Source organism: Sus scrofa, chromosome 8 (genome assembly GCF_000003025.6).
Source record: "Sus scrofa isolate TJ Tabasco breed Duroc chromosome 8, Sscrofa11.1, whole genome shotgun sequence".
NCBI classification, from domain to species: Eukaryota; Metazoa; Chordata; class Mammalia; order Artiodactyla; family Suidae; genus Sus; species Sus scrofa.
In genome coordinates, this window is record NC_010450.4 from 131207931 (window position 1) to 131223071 (window position 15141).

General features: G+C 38.7%; 1 protein-coding gene across 1 annotated transcript; it reads right to left on the reverse strand.

Annotated features, from left to right (window-relative positions):
- IBSP (integrin binding sialoprotein) lies at positions 351–14118 on the reverse strand. Its single transcript, XM_003129337.3, has 7 exons — positions 14043–14118; positions 11611–11678; positions 11468–11518; positions 11284–11361; positions 7234–7299; positions 2717–2890; positions 351–1409 (listed from the first exon to the last, which is right to left on the reverse strand). Exons 2-7 carry the CDS (start codon positions 11662–11664, stop codon positions 882–884), a joined length of 951 nt encoding a protein of 316 aa, XP_003129385.1. The 5' UTR covers positions 11665–11678; positions 14043–14118; the 3' UTR covers positions 351–881.

The window sequence follows — 15141 nt, forward strand, 5'->3', positions numbered from 1 at the left end:
TACGTCCCAAATATTTCACAAAGGCCAAATATAGCATGGAGAATACTTAAACTAAAAAATTATTCATGGTTTATCTGAAATTCAAATTTAACTGGGCATCTTACATTTTCATTTGTCAAATCTGGCAACTCTAATAAAAGCCATTTATTCTCCTGACATATATGGCTGACACTGCCCACAGGCCTGCCAAAAATCTTACTTATGTTCATTTATCCAAGAGACAATGTCTATAGCCTTTTCGAATTTTAAACCATCGTGGACATAAGCTTTCGTCCCGTAGCTCAACGGTCCTCCCACGGTCTGCCTTTTCCCATTCCAAATCTCTCCCTTTTCTTCTTAATTATGACACATTTGAAGGATTGCATCTTTATTTGTGATAAACCCATAGATAGAATATACATGGAGGTCACATAAAAATACATGAGGATGATACTTCAACCTAATACACAGTGACGGGTAGGTATCGTGATTAAGCAACTACACATTTATTGCGGTGTAACGAATGCCAATAACTCTCTTCCAGGAAGAACCTCCTGCACAACGAGTGTGTTTTAGCAGTGGGTGCAAACACCTTAAAAATACCGTTTATAGAACTACAGCCTCAAAATATTCCGGCGCCCACAATTTCATGCCTTCGTTTACCCCTTGATAAAGGGCCCTGCTTTACGACCTTTTGGTAACACACCAGGGACAAGCCCTAAGAAGCCCATTTCTTGTAGAAGCAAGTCCAGAAGACCACGTTGGAACAGGAGCACCATTCCCCGTTGTGTAATTCGCACATTTGTTATATTGCACCTTCCTGAGTTGAACTTGGAAAATGGCAGCCACACACACAAATGCCAGAATGGATGCAATCGCTCCAGTCCAGGCCTTCGAGGGACCTAGTAGTAATCGTGGCCCCCATAGCTGTTGTAGCTGCGCCCTTTGTAGTAGCTGTACTCATCCTCGTAGGCTCGGTAACTGTCCCCACGAGGTTCCCCATTCTCGCTTTCGTAGATTTCGTATCCGTTGTCATACTCGTGGGCGCCTGTCTGTTCATACTCCCCCTCGTACTCAGGGGTGGTGGTTTTCCCAGACGGAGGCAGGGTGGTCCCAGAGATGTCCTGGGGTGGAGGTGTTGGTTCAAGCCCACCATTCGGAGAGGTCGTGGTCTTGGCGCCACCGTTGTCCTGCTCTCCAGCCACGGTGGTTCCTTGGGCTTCAGTGACACTCTCTTGGTCGCCTTCTTCTCCATTGTCCCCACCACTGTGGCCATTGCCACTGTCCACCTCTGTGCTGTTGGTGCTGGTACCATTGGTGCCTTGCTCGTTGTCATCCACTTCTGCTTCATTTTCTTCATTCTCCTCCTCTTCCTCCTCGTCTTCATCACTTTCTTCCTCTTTTGCAGACTTCTTTCCTATATCCCCAGCCTATAAGGAAAATTTTGAAAGGATTCAGCTCTAGGTGTGAAAAACATAACACTTAAGGTCATTGCTTCACCCGACAGAGGCTGTGCTGACAGCCTTGTTCTATGTGTAATCTTTTTTTTTTTTCTTTTTAGGGCCACACCTGCAGCATATGGAAGTTCCTGGGTTAGGGGCTGAATCCAAGCTGCAGCTGCCAACCCACACCATACCTCACCACAAAGCCAGATCCTTAACCCACCGAGTGAGGCCAGGGATCGAAGCTGAGTCCTCACGGATATTAGTTGGGTTCATTTCTGCTGAGCCACAGTGGGAGCCCCTACATGAAATTTTGAATTGAAGTTCATTGAACTTATAAAAGAATGGGTGAGGGGTTTCAAAAATTCAGAATTAGTACCTTCATCATTGGGTTTTGATGGAAAAAAGGTACCTGATAAATGTATTCTCTGTGGGGAATGCTTTCTGTACCTTTGCTACTCACATTTTCGGCCTTGGAATTCTCTTCCCAGAAATGCAATGGTATCTCTCAGGGAGTTTTATCCATTGCTGAAAGATGCTTGTCCTTGGTCTTCCGTTATAGTGTTGAAAGTCAGTGTAAGACCATGAACTTGCCTGGGAAAAGACCCTTCCTTGTTTGTAAATAGGGATATGGTACCTGCTCTTACGTTTTCATTGAGTTAGCGAAGATAATATAAAATACTCTGTGTATCGTGTCAGCATAACCTCAGACTTCAGTGAAGAAATGAGATCACTAATACAACATTGTAAGTAAACTTCCAATAAAATTAAATTTTAAAAATTTAGAAAATACAATTAGTATGACTTTAATAGAAATACCAATGATAATAGACAAAGTGACTTTAAACTTCATATTTAAAAAAATAAAGTCAGGAAATTTTTCAAAAAGAAGTGTAAGGGGGATAGTCTTATTAGATATTACACTAAATCTTCTAATTAAAACAGTGATCAATTAGTGCATTAAGGGACAGATCAGTGGAGGAGCCCCCAAAGTTCAGAAAGAGAGAATAAATATAGTTAATAAATACTGAAGTCATTGGAGGAAAAATCGATGATTAATAAAGGTAACTAATTAGAAATATCCTTTCTAAACAATGTATACAAAAAAATAAATTTCAGGTGTCCTAAAGACAAATGTGAAAAATAGAATTGAAAATACGAGAGAAACATTGGGACATTTTTGTCTTATATTAGCACGGGAACATGGAATTGTTCTAAATATGGAGTACAATAGAGATTGTAAAAGAACGCAAGACAAACTGAGATCAGATTTAGCCTTTTGGAGGAATTGCTACCTTCTTGGGAAGCTGGAGGGCAGCGAGACCTATACTCGCGGTTCCCGGCGTTACGTCCCCTCCGTAGCCAAGTGTGGTGGTGGAAAGAGTGATATTCTCGGCCTCGGAGTCTTCGTCTTCATTTCCATCGGAATCTTCATTCTCTTCGTTGTTTTCTTCTTCATTTGAATTCTCCTGGGGACAGTATCCAGAGCAAGAGAAGTTATTTTAGCTAGGAGACAGTTCAAGATTTGTTGGAGTCATGAACCTTTATTGGGAGAAAAAAACCAAAACCAAAACCCTGTATCCCTCAGCCAACTTGCCACCCAGTGTTGACAATTCTGCTTCCTCTTATGCTGTCTGGATGTCTCACTTTTCAGAACTCAAGAGAGTGTCTTAGATATTTCTGTATGCTATTTAATCAATTCAGAAATATTTGTTGTAATAATTTCAGCATATCTGGCGAATTCCCATTGTGGCTCCATGGGTTAAGAACTCAACTAGTATCCAGAGATGGGGATTTAATCCCTGGCCTCACTCAGTGGATTAAGGATCTAGTGTTGCCGTGAACTGTGGTGTGGTCACAGATGTAGCTCAGATTCAGCATTGCTGTGGCCCTGGCATAGGCTGGCAGCTGCAGCTCCAATTCAACCCCTAGCCTGGGAATTTTCATATGCCACAGGTGCAGCCCTACAAAGACCAACAAACAAGTAAATAAAAATAATTGCAGCATATCTGACTCTATGGGATCATATCATACAAGGTTTAGGCTCTTCGAGTCTTATGAGTAACTCCTAGGATATCACAGTACATGAATTACTGTATTTGCTGACAAATAAGCTGAGCACTTTCTACTTTATAGCAGCCTCGTATGGTAGAATTACCATTCACACTCTTTAAAAAACGGAAGTGAGCTCGGAAAAGTAAAATGACGTGTTCAAAGTCTCACCGTAAGTGATGCAACTGTATTTTTCTAACTAAAAAAAGCTAAGCCCTTTCGGTGGCACCATGACATTTATGGTGATGATTAGGATTTATGTGAATTGTCTACACTGTACGGAGGATAATTTTTTTTTCAAAAAGGAATTTTTATAGAAATCTTTCTCTTCAAATTGATTGCCTGTCTCATTTACTGCCAGAAAGAAGTCCATGCATTTTATTTACTTTCAGGAGTATTTAAATTTAAAAAGATACATTTAATTCAAAATCCATCTGCCAATATATAAACCAGTTCTGTGCCATGTGCAGTATTCAAACATTTCAGGCATTTGATGGACAATCAATTTTTTTGGACAAGGAAGAAACTGGGTACTCTAAGAAATCCTTAGCAGTATATTATGTTATTGTATGAAGTTTTTTTTTTTTTAAGAATTACCACACTTCAAATGAAAGTTCTTATGATCATTAGCATTTTATTCTGTTGCCTTTACTCTGTGTTGTAAGGCAGTTATTTGTTGATTAAATTAATCCCTCCATGTAATTCATAGCTAACATTGAAAGGCAGGGCTTGCTTCACCGAGAATTTATTTACTTTAAATGGATATTGAAAAACTGAACTTACTTCAGTGTATTTTTAAAGAGATTGTGACGTTGGATAACTTTAAACATCCCATATTTTAAGGCTTTGAAACAAACAAACAAAATCCAGATTTCACCTGCTGTATGACTAAAAAACAACCTATGTTTGTTTCATCAGATTTATAAATCCCACTGTTTCAAGGAACTCTTGAGACTCCTAGACTCTACCCCAAAACAGTCTCTAAGCTAACACCAGGCTCTTTATTTATTTTTTCATGTTGATATGCTTTAGTTCAACAGACTAATCCTTTTGGGGAGACAGAGGAAAGATCTCAGAGCAGGGAAAGATACACGTTGTGTCCTATATCCTTGTTTCACAGGTGAAACACCTGGTCCAGTAGGATAAGTGACTCGTGTGAGGTCAAAGACACGGCAGTTCATTGGCAGCAGGGTCACGACCACAGACCCAAGCTCCCAGCTCGTAGGCTTTGACGTTCTCTCCCATAGCACCCTCTCTCATCCTCGTACTTTGAGGTTGTCCTGCTGCAGCGTTAAAAAGGAAAATGGGCCCATCTTTTGACAGGTATTAAGCCTCAAATATCTTTTTGAATAGAAAGATTAGCAATCGGTTCTGCTTAAAAAATATTATTAACCCACTAGAATGGTTAAGCGACGGAAAGACACACGCACTGGTGAGAACGTAGAGCCCCTGGAACGCGTGTAGACGGATAGTGGGAGTTGATATTAGTACGTCGGCTTTGGGACTCTGTGGGTGGCATCTTCTCAGGGTGAACATAAGCAGACCTTTCGATGCAAACATTTCAAGTCTAGGTAAAGTGACCTCTAGAAATAAATGCATACGTGTGCCAAAAGGAGTGCTAGAATGATGCCAGCCCTACTCCTTGTCCTGGCCTAAACCCGAACACTGCCCTCGTGCCCATCAGCAGAAGGATAACACCTCGCGGTACCTTCTCATCAGGAAATATTGACCGTGAGAATGAACGACCTACAATTACAGAACTATACAGCCAACCTCTGGAGCTGAGAGTGGAAGAGGACACACGCAAAAGGGTCTACGTTGCTTAATTCCACATACATAATACACAAAAAGAGCCCCAAACAAACTCTGTGCTAGGAGTCAACATAGCAGCTGCCCTTGGCGGGGATCGGTTTATGAATTAACGGAGCACAAGGCATGTGCTGCTTTTGTATAGGGGTGCTGGTAACACTTGGCGAGGTCAATTCCTGAAATTTCGTTCACCTATAAACTTATGATAATTGTGTTATGTACATTATATTTCAATAAATGTTTTTTAAATATTAGACTGGATAATCTAGGAGAGACAAAAGAATGTATGATCATCAAATAGAAAATAGGCCAGGACACCTTCTCATAGGAATACCATCCCTGTATTAAAAAACTCTGTATTTAATCTGCATTGCTAATGATATTTTAGGGAAGAAATGAAAAAAAAAAAAAAAGAAGTTCTAAACTCTCTTCTGGAGAGAAGACTCAGTTTTATTCATCCAGTTTTCCGTTATCATTTTGAATAAATGGTCTTTGGAGCATTCATTCCTCTGAAGTTTCCAAACCACACCTCCAAATACTGACTGGGCACCATGTGTGTATGAGAACCTGGGCTGGGCAGTGTGAGGAAGTGCAAAAGGGGGTCCAGCATGGTTCCTCCTCAAAGCAGGGATTGTACCTTATGGTCTCTCATCTCCTGGGTCATGGGGAAGTTGCAGATAAGTTCTAGAAGGACCCCTACATGTTCAGGGATTATTGGCAAAAGGTTGAGTATGTGAGATTTCATCAGAGTCCTAAAGGAGTCTTGATCGTCCTCCATTCCCAACCACCATCACAACAAATGAAGAACCATGGCCAAAAGGCATGCAGTCTAACTGGGAAATCTAGCTGGCAAGGCGGTTTTACAATCATTGTACAGCAAAGGGTTGTAGTTAAGTGGATTACCTTAGCTTAGTTCTTGTGTGAGATTACTATGTGGAAGGAACTGCAGGCAGAATTTTGTGGGATTCAGTAGGTGGCATTTTTCCTGGTACTGGCTTGACATTCTTATAGGGTTGTCCTTTAAAAGCTATTAGGGTAAATCATAGTACTGAAAATGTTACTTTTACGATTAAAAAAAAAATCCAAATAATTATCTGTCACTTTCAAAGTTGCCACACCGTTTTATTTTCAAGATGGCAGACTTTTATCCATGATCCATTTGGGGTTGTCATTGTCCCTTCATAAATAGCATCTAAGAACATCTGAATTTAGAAAGTGCCCAAACCAGTGGATGGCTATAATTGGCTGTCCAGGAAAAATGTACCTAATTATTATGTTTCCATGGGCAGGAGTGTCAGTTATAAATACGTGAGTGCAATTTCCAGGTTATGTGGATAAATTTTAGCCACTAATTTGTAATATTATATATAGGAAGGTATTTCTACATCCTGAGTATTTGCATTTCCATGAAAATACAAATTTTATTACTGGGCCAAAAGACATATGAAATTCCAGGTACAAAGAAAAACCCTGCCTTGTGAGTCAAGAAAGGCAGTAATATTGTAATACTGTAGAGGATATAAAATTAGGTTTCATAGGCTACTCACATATTAAATTGAATTTTTAAAGTTCTGTTCTTAAAATAAGTATTGCCCTGAGTTTGGGATTATTATATATTTGTCTTCCACCATCATGCTCTATCCACCTAAATAATAAAGAGTGCTTTCTTTCCTTTTTAATCAGAATTTACATTTCTTCCACTTAAAATAAAGGCACTTTTATATTTGTGAACCACTTACAAGTAACTTTAACCCCAAACTGTAATAGTGTTTTCAAACAGTCATTTTAGTGAATTCTGATTTAAATAACCTTCCCCTTGTCAAAAATAGAAGACAGTGAGCATTTGGTAAGCTGGCAGTGCTGTTTGCCGAGTCTAGACTGCAGGAGACTAGTTTCCTATGTGTTTTTTGGGCTATTTAGTTTGTTATGAAAGTCTGCAGAAACCCCTTACCTCTTCTTCCTCCTCCTCTTCTGAGCTATCACCATTTCCATTTTCTTCAGAGGAGTCGCTACTGCTCTAAAAAAAATACATACACCTATGAATATACATGTACATGTAGATTATTTACTTTGAATCGTTTTTACGCTACTGCGAGAAAGATACAAGCAGATTGGACACACATAAAACGAGGTTAGAGAGAAAGGGGCATTTTACAATGATCAATATGTACATTGAAATACTCCACTTTCGACCCTGAAAGCATTGACCATATGGTGAAACATTTTATATAGAAAAACCATAGCAACAGAGTTGTCACTGTGGCTCAGCAGGTTAAGTACCCTGCATTGCTGCAGCTGTGGCGCAGGTTGCAGCTGCAGCTTGGATTCCATCCCTGGCCTGGGAGTTTCCATATGCCATGGGTGTGACAAAAGCAAACAAACCAACAAACAAGCAAACAAGCAAAGAAGCAAAGAACCCAGAGCAACAAGTCACAGATTGGCTTACCCGTGAGGGAATGAGAGGATTATTTTATAAAGTTGGAATCTGTGACTTCTCCAACTAGTTCAAGGCAAATCTTAGGCTAAAACAGATCTCATTGTTTTATTTTCTTTATAAAATATGAGTGAAATGATGACTAGGCTTATTATAAGTTGTTTATGGATGAGTTTCTTAAATAATGAGCTCTCCTGGGGAATTTACATTAGAATTTGCCTTGAAATTAAATTTGCATATGATTTTTAATCTTTTAATTGAATTAAAGCTAATCCCCAAAATGAAGTCGATGCATATATATGTGTGTGTGTGCACATGTATTTACATGAAGTTATATATGAGAAAAATTTACTCCTTCAGGAAATTTATGAGTACCATTCCTCTAAAATCTCAATCTTGAGAGAATAAATCAAACCAAGGAGTCAGTATATAAAAATAAAACTATGCTAATTATCTTTGCTACTGTTTAAAAGTAAGTGTCTGTCCAAACATCTGCTCTCTGAGCCTTTAAGATAGTGGAGGAGATTTCCCCCCTGCCCCCATGTTAACCCAAATTGAATTTCCTTCTTTTTTTGCAACCACTCCTTATGGACCCCAAATACACAAGGAGATACCCAACTAAAGATTCTCTCATTTTCTGTCTTGCATATTGATCTTTGGTGACTCCGTTAAGTACCCTGGTCTTAGGAAACATAGCTGCAGAAGAGGGTTAGGGTTGGAGAGCAGACGTGAGGGAGTATTTATATCCCAACCCTGCTCAAGGCTCTCCTTGGGCTCATTCTTCAGGCGGCCATGCTATCCACCCAAGGAAAGGGACTATTTGTCCCCCTGAGCCAAGAATAACCTTGGATGGAAAAGAAAATAATTATACCTGCTCTTCCACTGCCATGACCTGAAGGGTTGTGCCTTCCCTAGCCCAGAGGTGACTGAAGCATAAGGTTCTATTGGAACTATTTCTATTTGTTAGTTAAATTATAGGAGAGGACCGCATATTCCTGCAGTGTATTTTGTCTCAGTAGGAGTGTTTTAATCCTCTCACAAGCTTCCTCATCTCTAGCTTTGGTCCTGCTCCAATCACGTCACTCTTCAGTTCGTAGCTGCAGTAAGGACAATTGTAAAACTGCATGAAATGCCTTGAAGCCTTGGCATTTTATTTTCGTTCCTGTGATAACTTACTACCAAGTAAGTTTACTTTCCTTACTACTTACTGCCAAGTAAGTTTACTTTCCTTAGTGATAACTTACTACCAAGTTATCACTAAGTCCTATTGATTCTTCTGGAGTGTTTTCATATACTCCTTCCACCTTCTATCCCTACTGCATTTATTCAATCCCCGAATATATATTCCAGGCATAGTACTGAAAATGAAGGTTGTAGCAAGAGAAAAAGCTGGAAATGTGGGCAGTTTCCCTGTGTGTTTCACTATAACTGAGATGAGTCTGATAAAAGAAATGGAAGATAAAGCCTGCCATCTAAGCATTCATACACTAACCAAATATTTTAACCATAAAAAACCCAGTTTCCTCAATTAAAAATGATTAGGGCGTTAAGCTTATTTATACGTCCACTTCTATAGCGAGCAGATAAGCTACAACAGATTCATAGCCTTGCAATCAATATAACAATTTCATGCAAGTTGCTATTTTAGAAATGATCATATATAAACACAGATTTGTTTGAATAATACATGCATTTTCAAACCAATCAGCTTAATACATTTTGGGGTGATAATCTAGGCAGTTGGAAATTAGGTATTTACTGTTAAATACTTAATAGACTTAAGAAAATAATAATAAAGAGCTATGGCAGACACAACCTAGAATAGATTTATAAGGAGATCCTGCTGAATAGCATTGAGAACTATGTCTAGATACTCATGTCGCAACAGAAGAAAGGGTGGGGGAAAAAACTGTAACTGCAATGTATACATCTAAGGATGACCTGACCCCCTTGCTGTACAGTGGGAAAATAAAAAAAAAAAAAAAAAAAAAAAAAAAAGACAAAAAGACAAAAAAAAAAAAAAGAGCTATGGAAACTTATAAATAGACATGTCAGGAGAAAAATCTTGGAAATCAAACTTCATAAAGTGGGACAATAGATCATTAATACTAGATAGGACTGTTGCGTCAGGAGATATATTTCATCAGATTGTCTTTTAAAACAACTCTCTTATTTCCAGATTCTACATTGGTTGAGATAGACCTATCTGCCTATAATTTGTAGGGAATTTTGTATATTCAAGATCGGCTTAAAAATCTATGAGCTTGGGGTTTATCAATAAAGAGAAATATAACCTCTCTGAATATCTTTTCACTACGGACATTTGAATTGGACCATACATATATCTATAAAAAGTTCCAGTATACGATATTTTAGAAAAGTGGAAGAGGCGGTCAGAAGCTTAAATGTCTTATCCTTTCCATGTAGCCTGAGAAAGACAGCAGTGTTTCAAATGAGCCCTGTTTATTTATGGGCAAACCAAAGAATAGAAGGCAACTCTGAAAACCCACATCGCTTGTATCATTTGTGCTCATATTTCTGTGGCCACACACATTCCCCGTAATTATTATGGTGCTAGAAATACTTTAAGATAATCATTTCCTATCATTGTATGAGTTAGTGATGGGGTGATGGGTTAGCCCAACATATGGCAGGATGCTGTGCCAAGCCGCGGGGCTGAGGCATCGTTTTCAGTATCCTAACTGCTTTCAGTGTCTCAGGAGTGCTGGGTCAAATGGTACATAATTGGTGCCCTGAACCCAAACTGTATAGTAATGAAAATAGCACAATTCTGGCTTGTGGTCTATTTATAATCAGCACCGTACCCTTCAGTTTTCAGAACGCTTTTAACAGGCAAGTCAGTAAAACCAGAAACTCTTATTTTTAGTGTTTAGTTATTTTTGTTTGTTTGTTTACAAATTTTAAGGATGTTTTGTTTCTCTCACAAGCCTTTTAGTCTACTTCATGAATTTCTCGTCTTCCTCTGCAGGTCTTGAGCCTTATTTTCACTGTAGTTATGTCCCAGTGTATGATACACTGTTTGAGCGAACTACACAGGTCGAAGGTTCAGGAAATCTTTTGCAAACCATTGATTATCGAGAACATTTTTTAAGAAACAGTTTCTGTTGTTTACAAAGTCAGTTTCCCCCCCCCCCAAATTAAAGGAACTCTAAATTATGGAATGAAAAACAGCTACGTGACAGTATTGAATCCAATACAATATGGCAATTAGTGGCCCTCTCGCTGACTTAATTGTCCCAACTGATAAAATTGCCACTCTTTTTGTTAGTAAATTAACCAAAATACCCAAACTCACTGTGCTCTAGGGTTTTCTTTCATCCTATCATTCTAGACCAGTCCCAAGTGCATTCACTCTTTGCATGTGTAGCTCTACTTTACAGGAAAACTTAGGAGTGAATTTCACATCATTACATTAAAACTGAACTGCAGTGAGCGGTCTTTCTGGCTGAATTTCAGTGAGAGTTGAATTTAGGTGTTTTATAGTCAAATTTGATTCCCTTTCAATTGCAATGGGGGAGAAGGAAAATTCCTTTTTTTCATACTTACCTGAACTGGAAATCGTTTTAGAGGAGGGTAGAAGTAGGCGTGCTTGTACAGATAATATCGAGGCCTGTACTTAAAGACCTGCATGAACACAATAAATGATATGTGCCATAAATATTCATATTTCATGTGCAACAAATCTAGCATAAGTGCAGTCAGGCCAAGGATGTGTACTAAAATGAATTACCCCATTTTCTTCAGGATCCTCTAACTTGGCTCTTCGATGGAAATTTTTCATCTGTTTAATAAACACATTTAGTTATTACATCTTCTCTTTCAGGCAAAAAGGCAAAAATGGAAGTAACTATAGGTTTTTAATAAAGAACATACCGAGAAAGCACAGGCCATTCCCAAAATGCTGAGCAAAATGAAAGCTGTCTTCATTTTGGGGATTGCTTCTGGAATGAATGAAGTGATAAAGTCAATGACTAAAACGAAGAGTGTAAGTTTTTTCTCATACGAGGAGGTGAAGAATTCGATCTGTTTTCATTTCTGTCCAGTTACAATTTTGACTACCTGGGACCAAATTTCTGCTTTTGTTCTAAAATTGTTTCTTCTGTTTAAGTGGTAGAAGACAGCCCTCACCCATTATCCATCTATTTGAATAATGATGCGTTTCCTAGTTGGTTTTAACCTGTCTACTCTGACTCGTCAGTGGAAGGCCATTCCATCACTGCCAGGGGCTTCACTGCTTCACGGGGCAGGGAGGCCTCCTAATATGATTGACACAGAACATCAGTTGCTGTAGGTATGGGACCTATTTGTTTTGCTTGTAATTAAACACTAAGCAAAAGTTGAATACATTCAAATGATTCCCTTTATGCCCGTTATCCCACAGCCCCTTTCTAGCTTCTATATAGCTTTTGAACTAAAAGTTCATTTGTAAAATGGAGACAAAGAGTCATTTTCCCATGAATATCGTAGGATATTTGATATTTTCTATGGGTGTGAAAAGATCCATGATATGTAAAATAGCATCCTCAAAACACGTAGGACCCAACATCCGTATTTAAGGATGATGCTATGAGAAGAGTGATCAGAGTTCATCTTGGGATATGAGGGACACATTTCCTCAAGTTATATTATTCTCCAGCTCCATGTGAGCTTTCCATCACTGATGGGGGAGATTGTCATGGGTGCATGTGGGGCTCTCCTGGGACAGGGGGACAGTCATGATGGAGACATCGATTCAAGGAAGAAGTGAAGCTGCACCTCTCAGAATAGGAATATTTTGTGAACAGTCCTGGGGTCTGTAGCCATGCAAAGATCTCAGTTCCACCTGGGATTCCTCACAGGTAAAGGAGAACAATCATGAAAGCCAATCGTATCTTTGTTTTATTCTGTTTGATAAAAGCCTATTTTAATAGAAGTTGAACAAGCTTAGCTGAAAGCCACTAACACCCAGCACTTGCACTGACAAACACATAGAACTGAGAGTGCTTTCTCCTATAGCGTGACAGCTTTGACCACATTTTAGAAGCACTAGGCAATGGTGATGGGAATTTCCCCATAAACACACTTGGAAAAGTAATATTTTAAATATATGACACCTCTATCATATACTGTATCTGAAGGTAGATTCTGTATTGTATCACCACTAGCCAAGACTATCACATCCTTATTGAGTATCTGACACTAAAATAAACATGACACAGGGTAAGCTTCAGGCCGGGAGAGCCTGGCATGGGTCCTCACTCGCTTTTCATGTGTGGCTGTGGGTCTTTTGATTTTGATGCCTGCAAGCTTGCTCACAGTCCCATCTATTTTAGTAAAAGTTCTTGAAGGCTACACAAGGATAAAGCGGCTTTCTCCTAAAGGGGACCCATCTATTTAAGAAGTTTTGTTGCTGTTGAGGTGCTCCCAACAATACTTTTTGAACTTGGCCGCCCATCACGGAGCCCACCAACAAACAGGAAGATTATTCCTCTGCAGCTTTATGAAAAGAGTTGGAATAATAACTTAAAGAGCCAATAACAAATACATAGGACTGTAGAAAGAATTCTGAGCGTAAAATTTCCCGTAACAAACCATAAAAACAAGAAGAAAACATAGAATAATATAAGAAGAATTGAGTGATTCATGTAGGTGGCAATTGTCTGCCTACATAAATCTCATTTTATTTCCTCTGTGATTCATAAAAAGCAAAGACCTCTAGAGTGCCCACCACTAAGCCAGACAACAGTTCTAACGTTCTTAAAGGATCGTTTTGAGAATCCAAGGGCAAGTTTTTACTGAGAAGAGTATGATAAACCAACACCCTTATTTATTTCCCTTGTACTTTACATTTTCCCATTCCGATTTGAGAGCTTGAGGATACTAACACTTTGAAACCAAATATAGAGCATCCTGAGAAGATATTGTTCCTAACTCAGGTACAGATTAGGCATAATTGGTGGAGGAATCAACACACACGGGGGCAGGTTTGTAAATGCAAAATAGTATTTCAGTCAGGTTGTTTAAAATGCATCAGAATGAGTAAACAAATATTTACCTATGAGGTGCAGAGATACAAAGTAGAAAGCATACTTTTCTACTTTATAAACATAATAAGGAGGACATGTTTACACGCATAGGTGAATAAACTTAGCCCTTTGGAGAGAATCTAAAATCTGAGGTCTTAGTTCAATGATAAACAAGTGTTAAATCACATAGCCATTCTATACAATCTGTTAATATCTGTATTTAAATAAAAAATTCAAAGCCAAGTCCAGAGATATACAATGTGTTTGACTCTCAGATGATGAAGTTGTATTAAATCTTACCCTTTTGCAGTCCTGGAGTGAGAAGGCAGGCTCCCAGGAGTGAGGGACACAGATTGAGTATTTCCTCTGCTCTCTCACTCCCTCATTCACTTGCTCCTGCGGGCTATAAACTCTTCTTTGCCTTCCCACAGCCAATCACTGCCATGGCCAAGGTGATGTCAGAATGTGGATTCTCACCAGAAAACCCCCAAACTTCAACACATTTTCAAGACACTGGCTCAGTTGAATAAACATGAACTGTGGTTTGAGTGCCAAGAGGTTTGCATTGTGGAATTTAATTGAAGGTTTAGAGGAAGATGAATAGTTTGAGTTCTGAATATGTATAATAATATACTGGATTTGAATTAAAATAAATAGCCAAAGATTTAACCATTTAAAATGGTCATAATTATACAAATTTTTACCATGTTGAAAGGAAGGAAAGCTTACTGGAATCAGATACAATCCTACATTATTAGTTTAGTTGAAAAGAAAGGAAGGAAGAAGAAACTAAATAATAAAGAAAAGAGGTGATAAACAATGAACATTTTAATGACGATTATTTTATATTTTTCCTGAACGACGCTGCACTGACTCATAAAGTAAAATTGGTATAATTAAATGTAAGAATTTATAGGCTGTATTTCCTGAAACACTGCTGAGTATAAAAGTTAGAAATTTTGAGGACTGTGCTACTGTGCTACATGTATATACCTTTTACTTTGTAAAATAAATCTCTTTACACTATCCATGTATATGGTCCTTTTCTGCTGTGCAAATGATATCACCTTGTACTTTCTTGGGCTTGTGTATACCTCTTTTCTGTCCGTTTTCACATTTAGTTTTTTCCCTGTGGTTATAGGGAGAAAAAAATGACTAAAGCTGGCAAAAGCGATCCATTGTTATTGAAATGATTCATGAAAACCAAACCCACAAGGAACTGATTGATAACAAAAGTCCTGATTTTTTTTTTTTTTTTGAGGTTTTAAAAAAATAAACTCTGGGAGTTCCCGTCATGGCTCAGTGGAAATGAATCTGACTAGGAACCATGAGGTTGCAGGTTCAACCCCTGGCCTCGCTCAGTGGGTTAAGGATCTAGCATTGCTATGAGCTGTGGTGT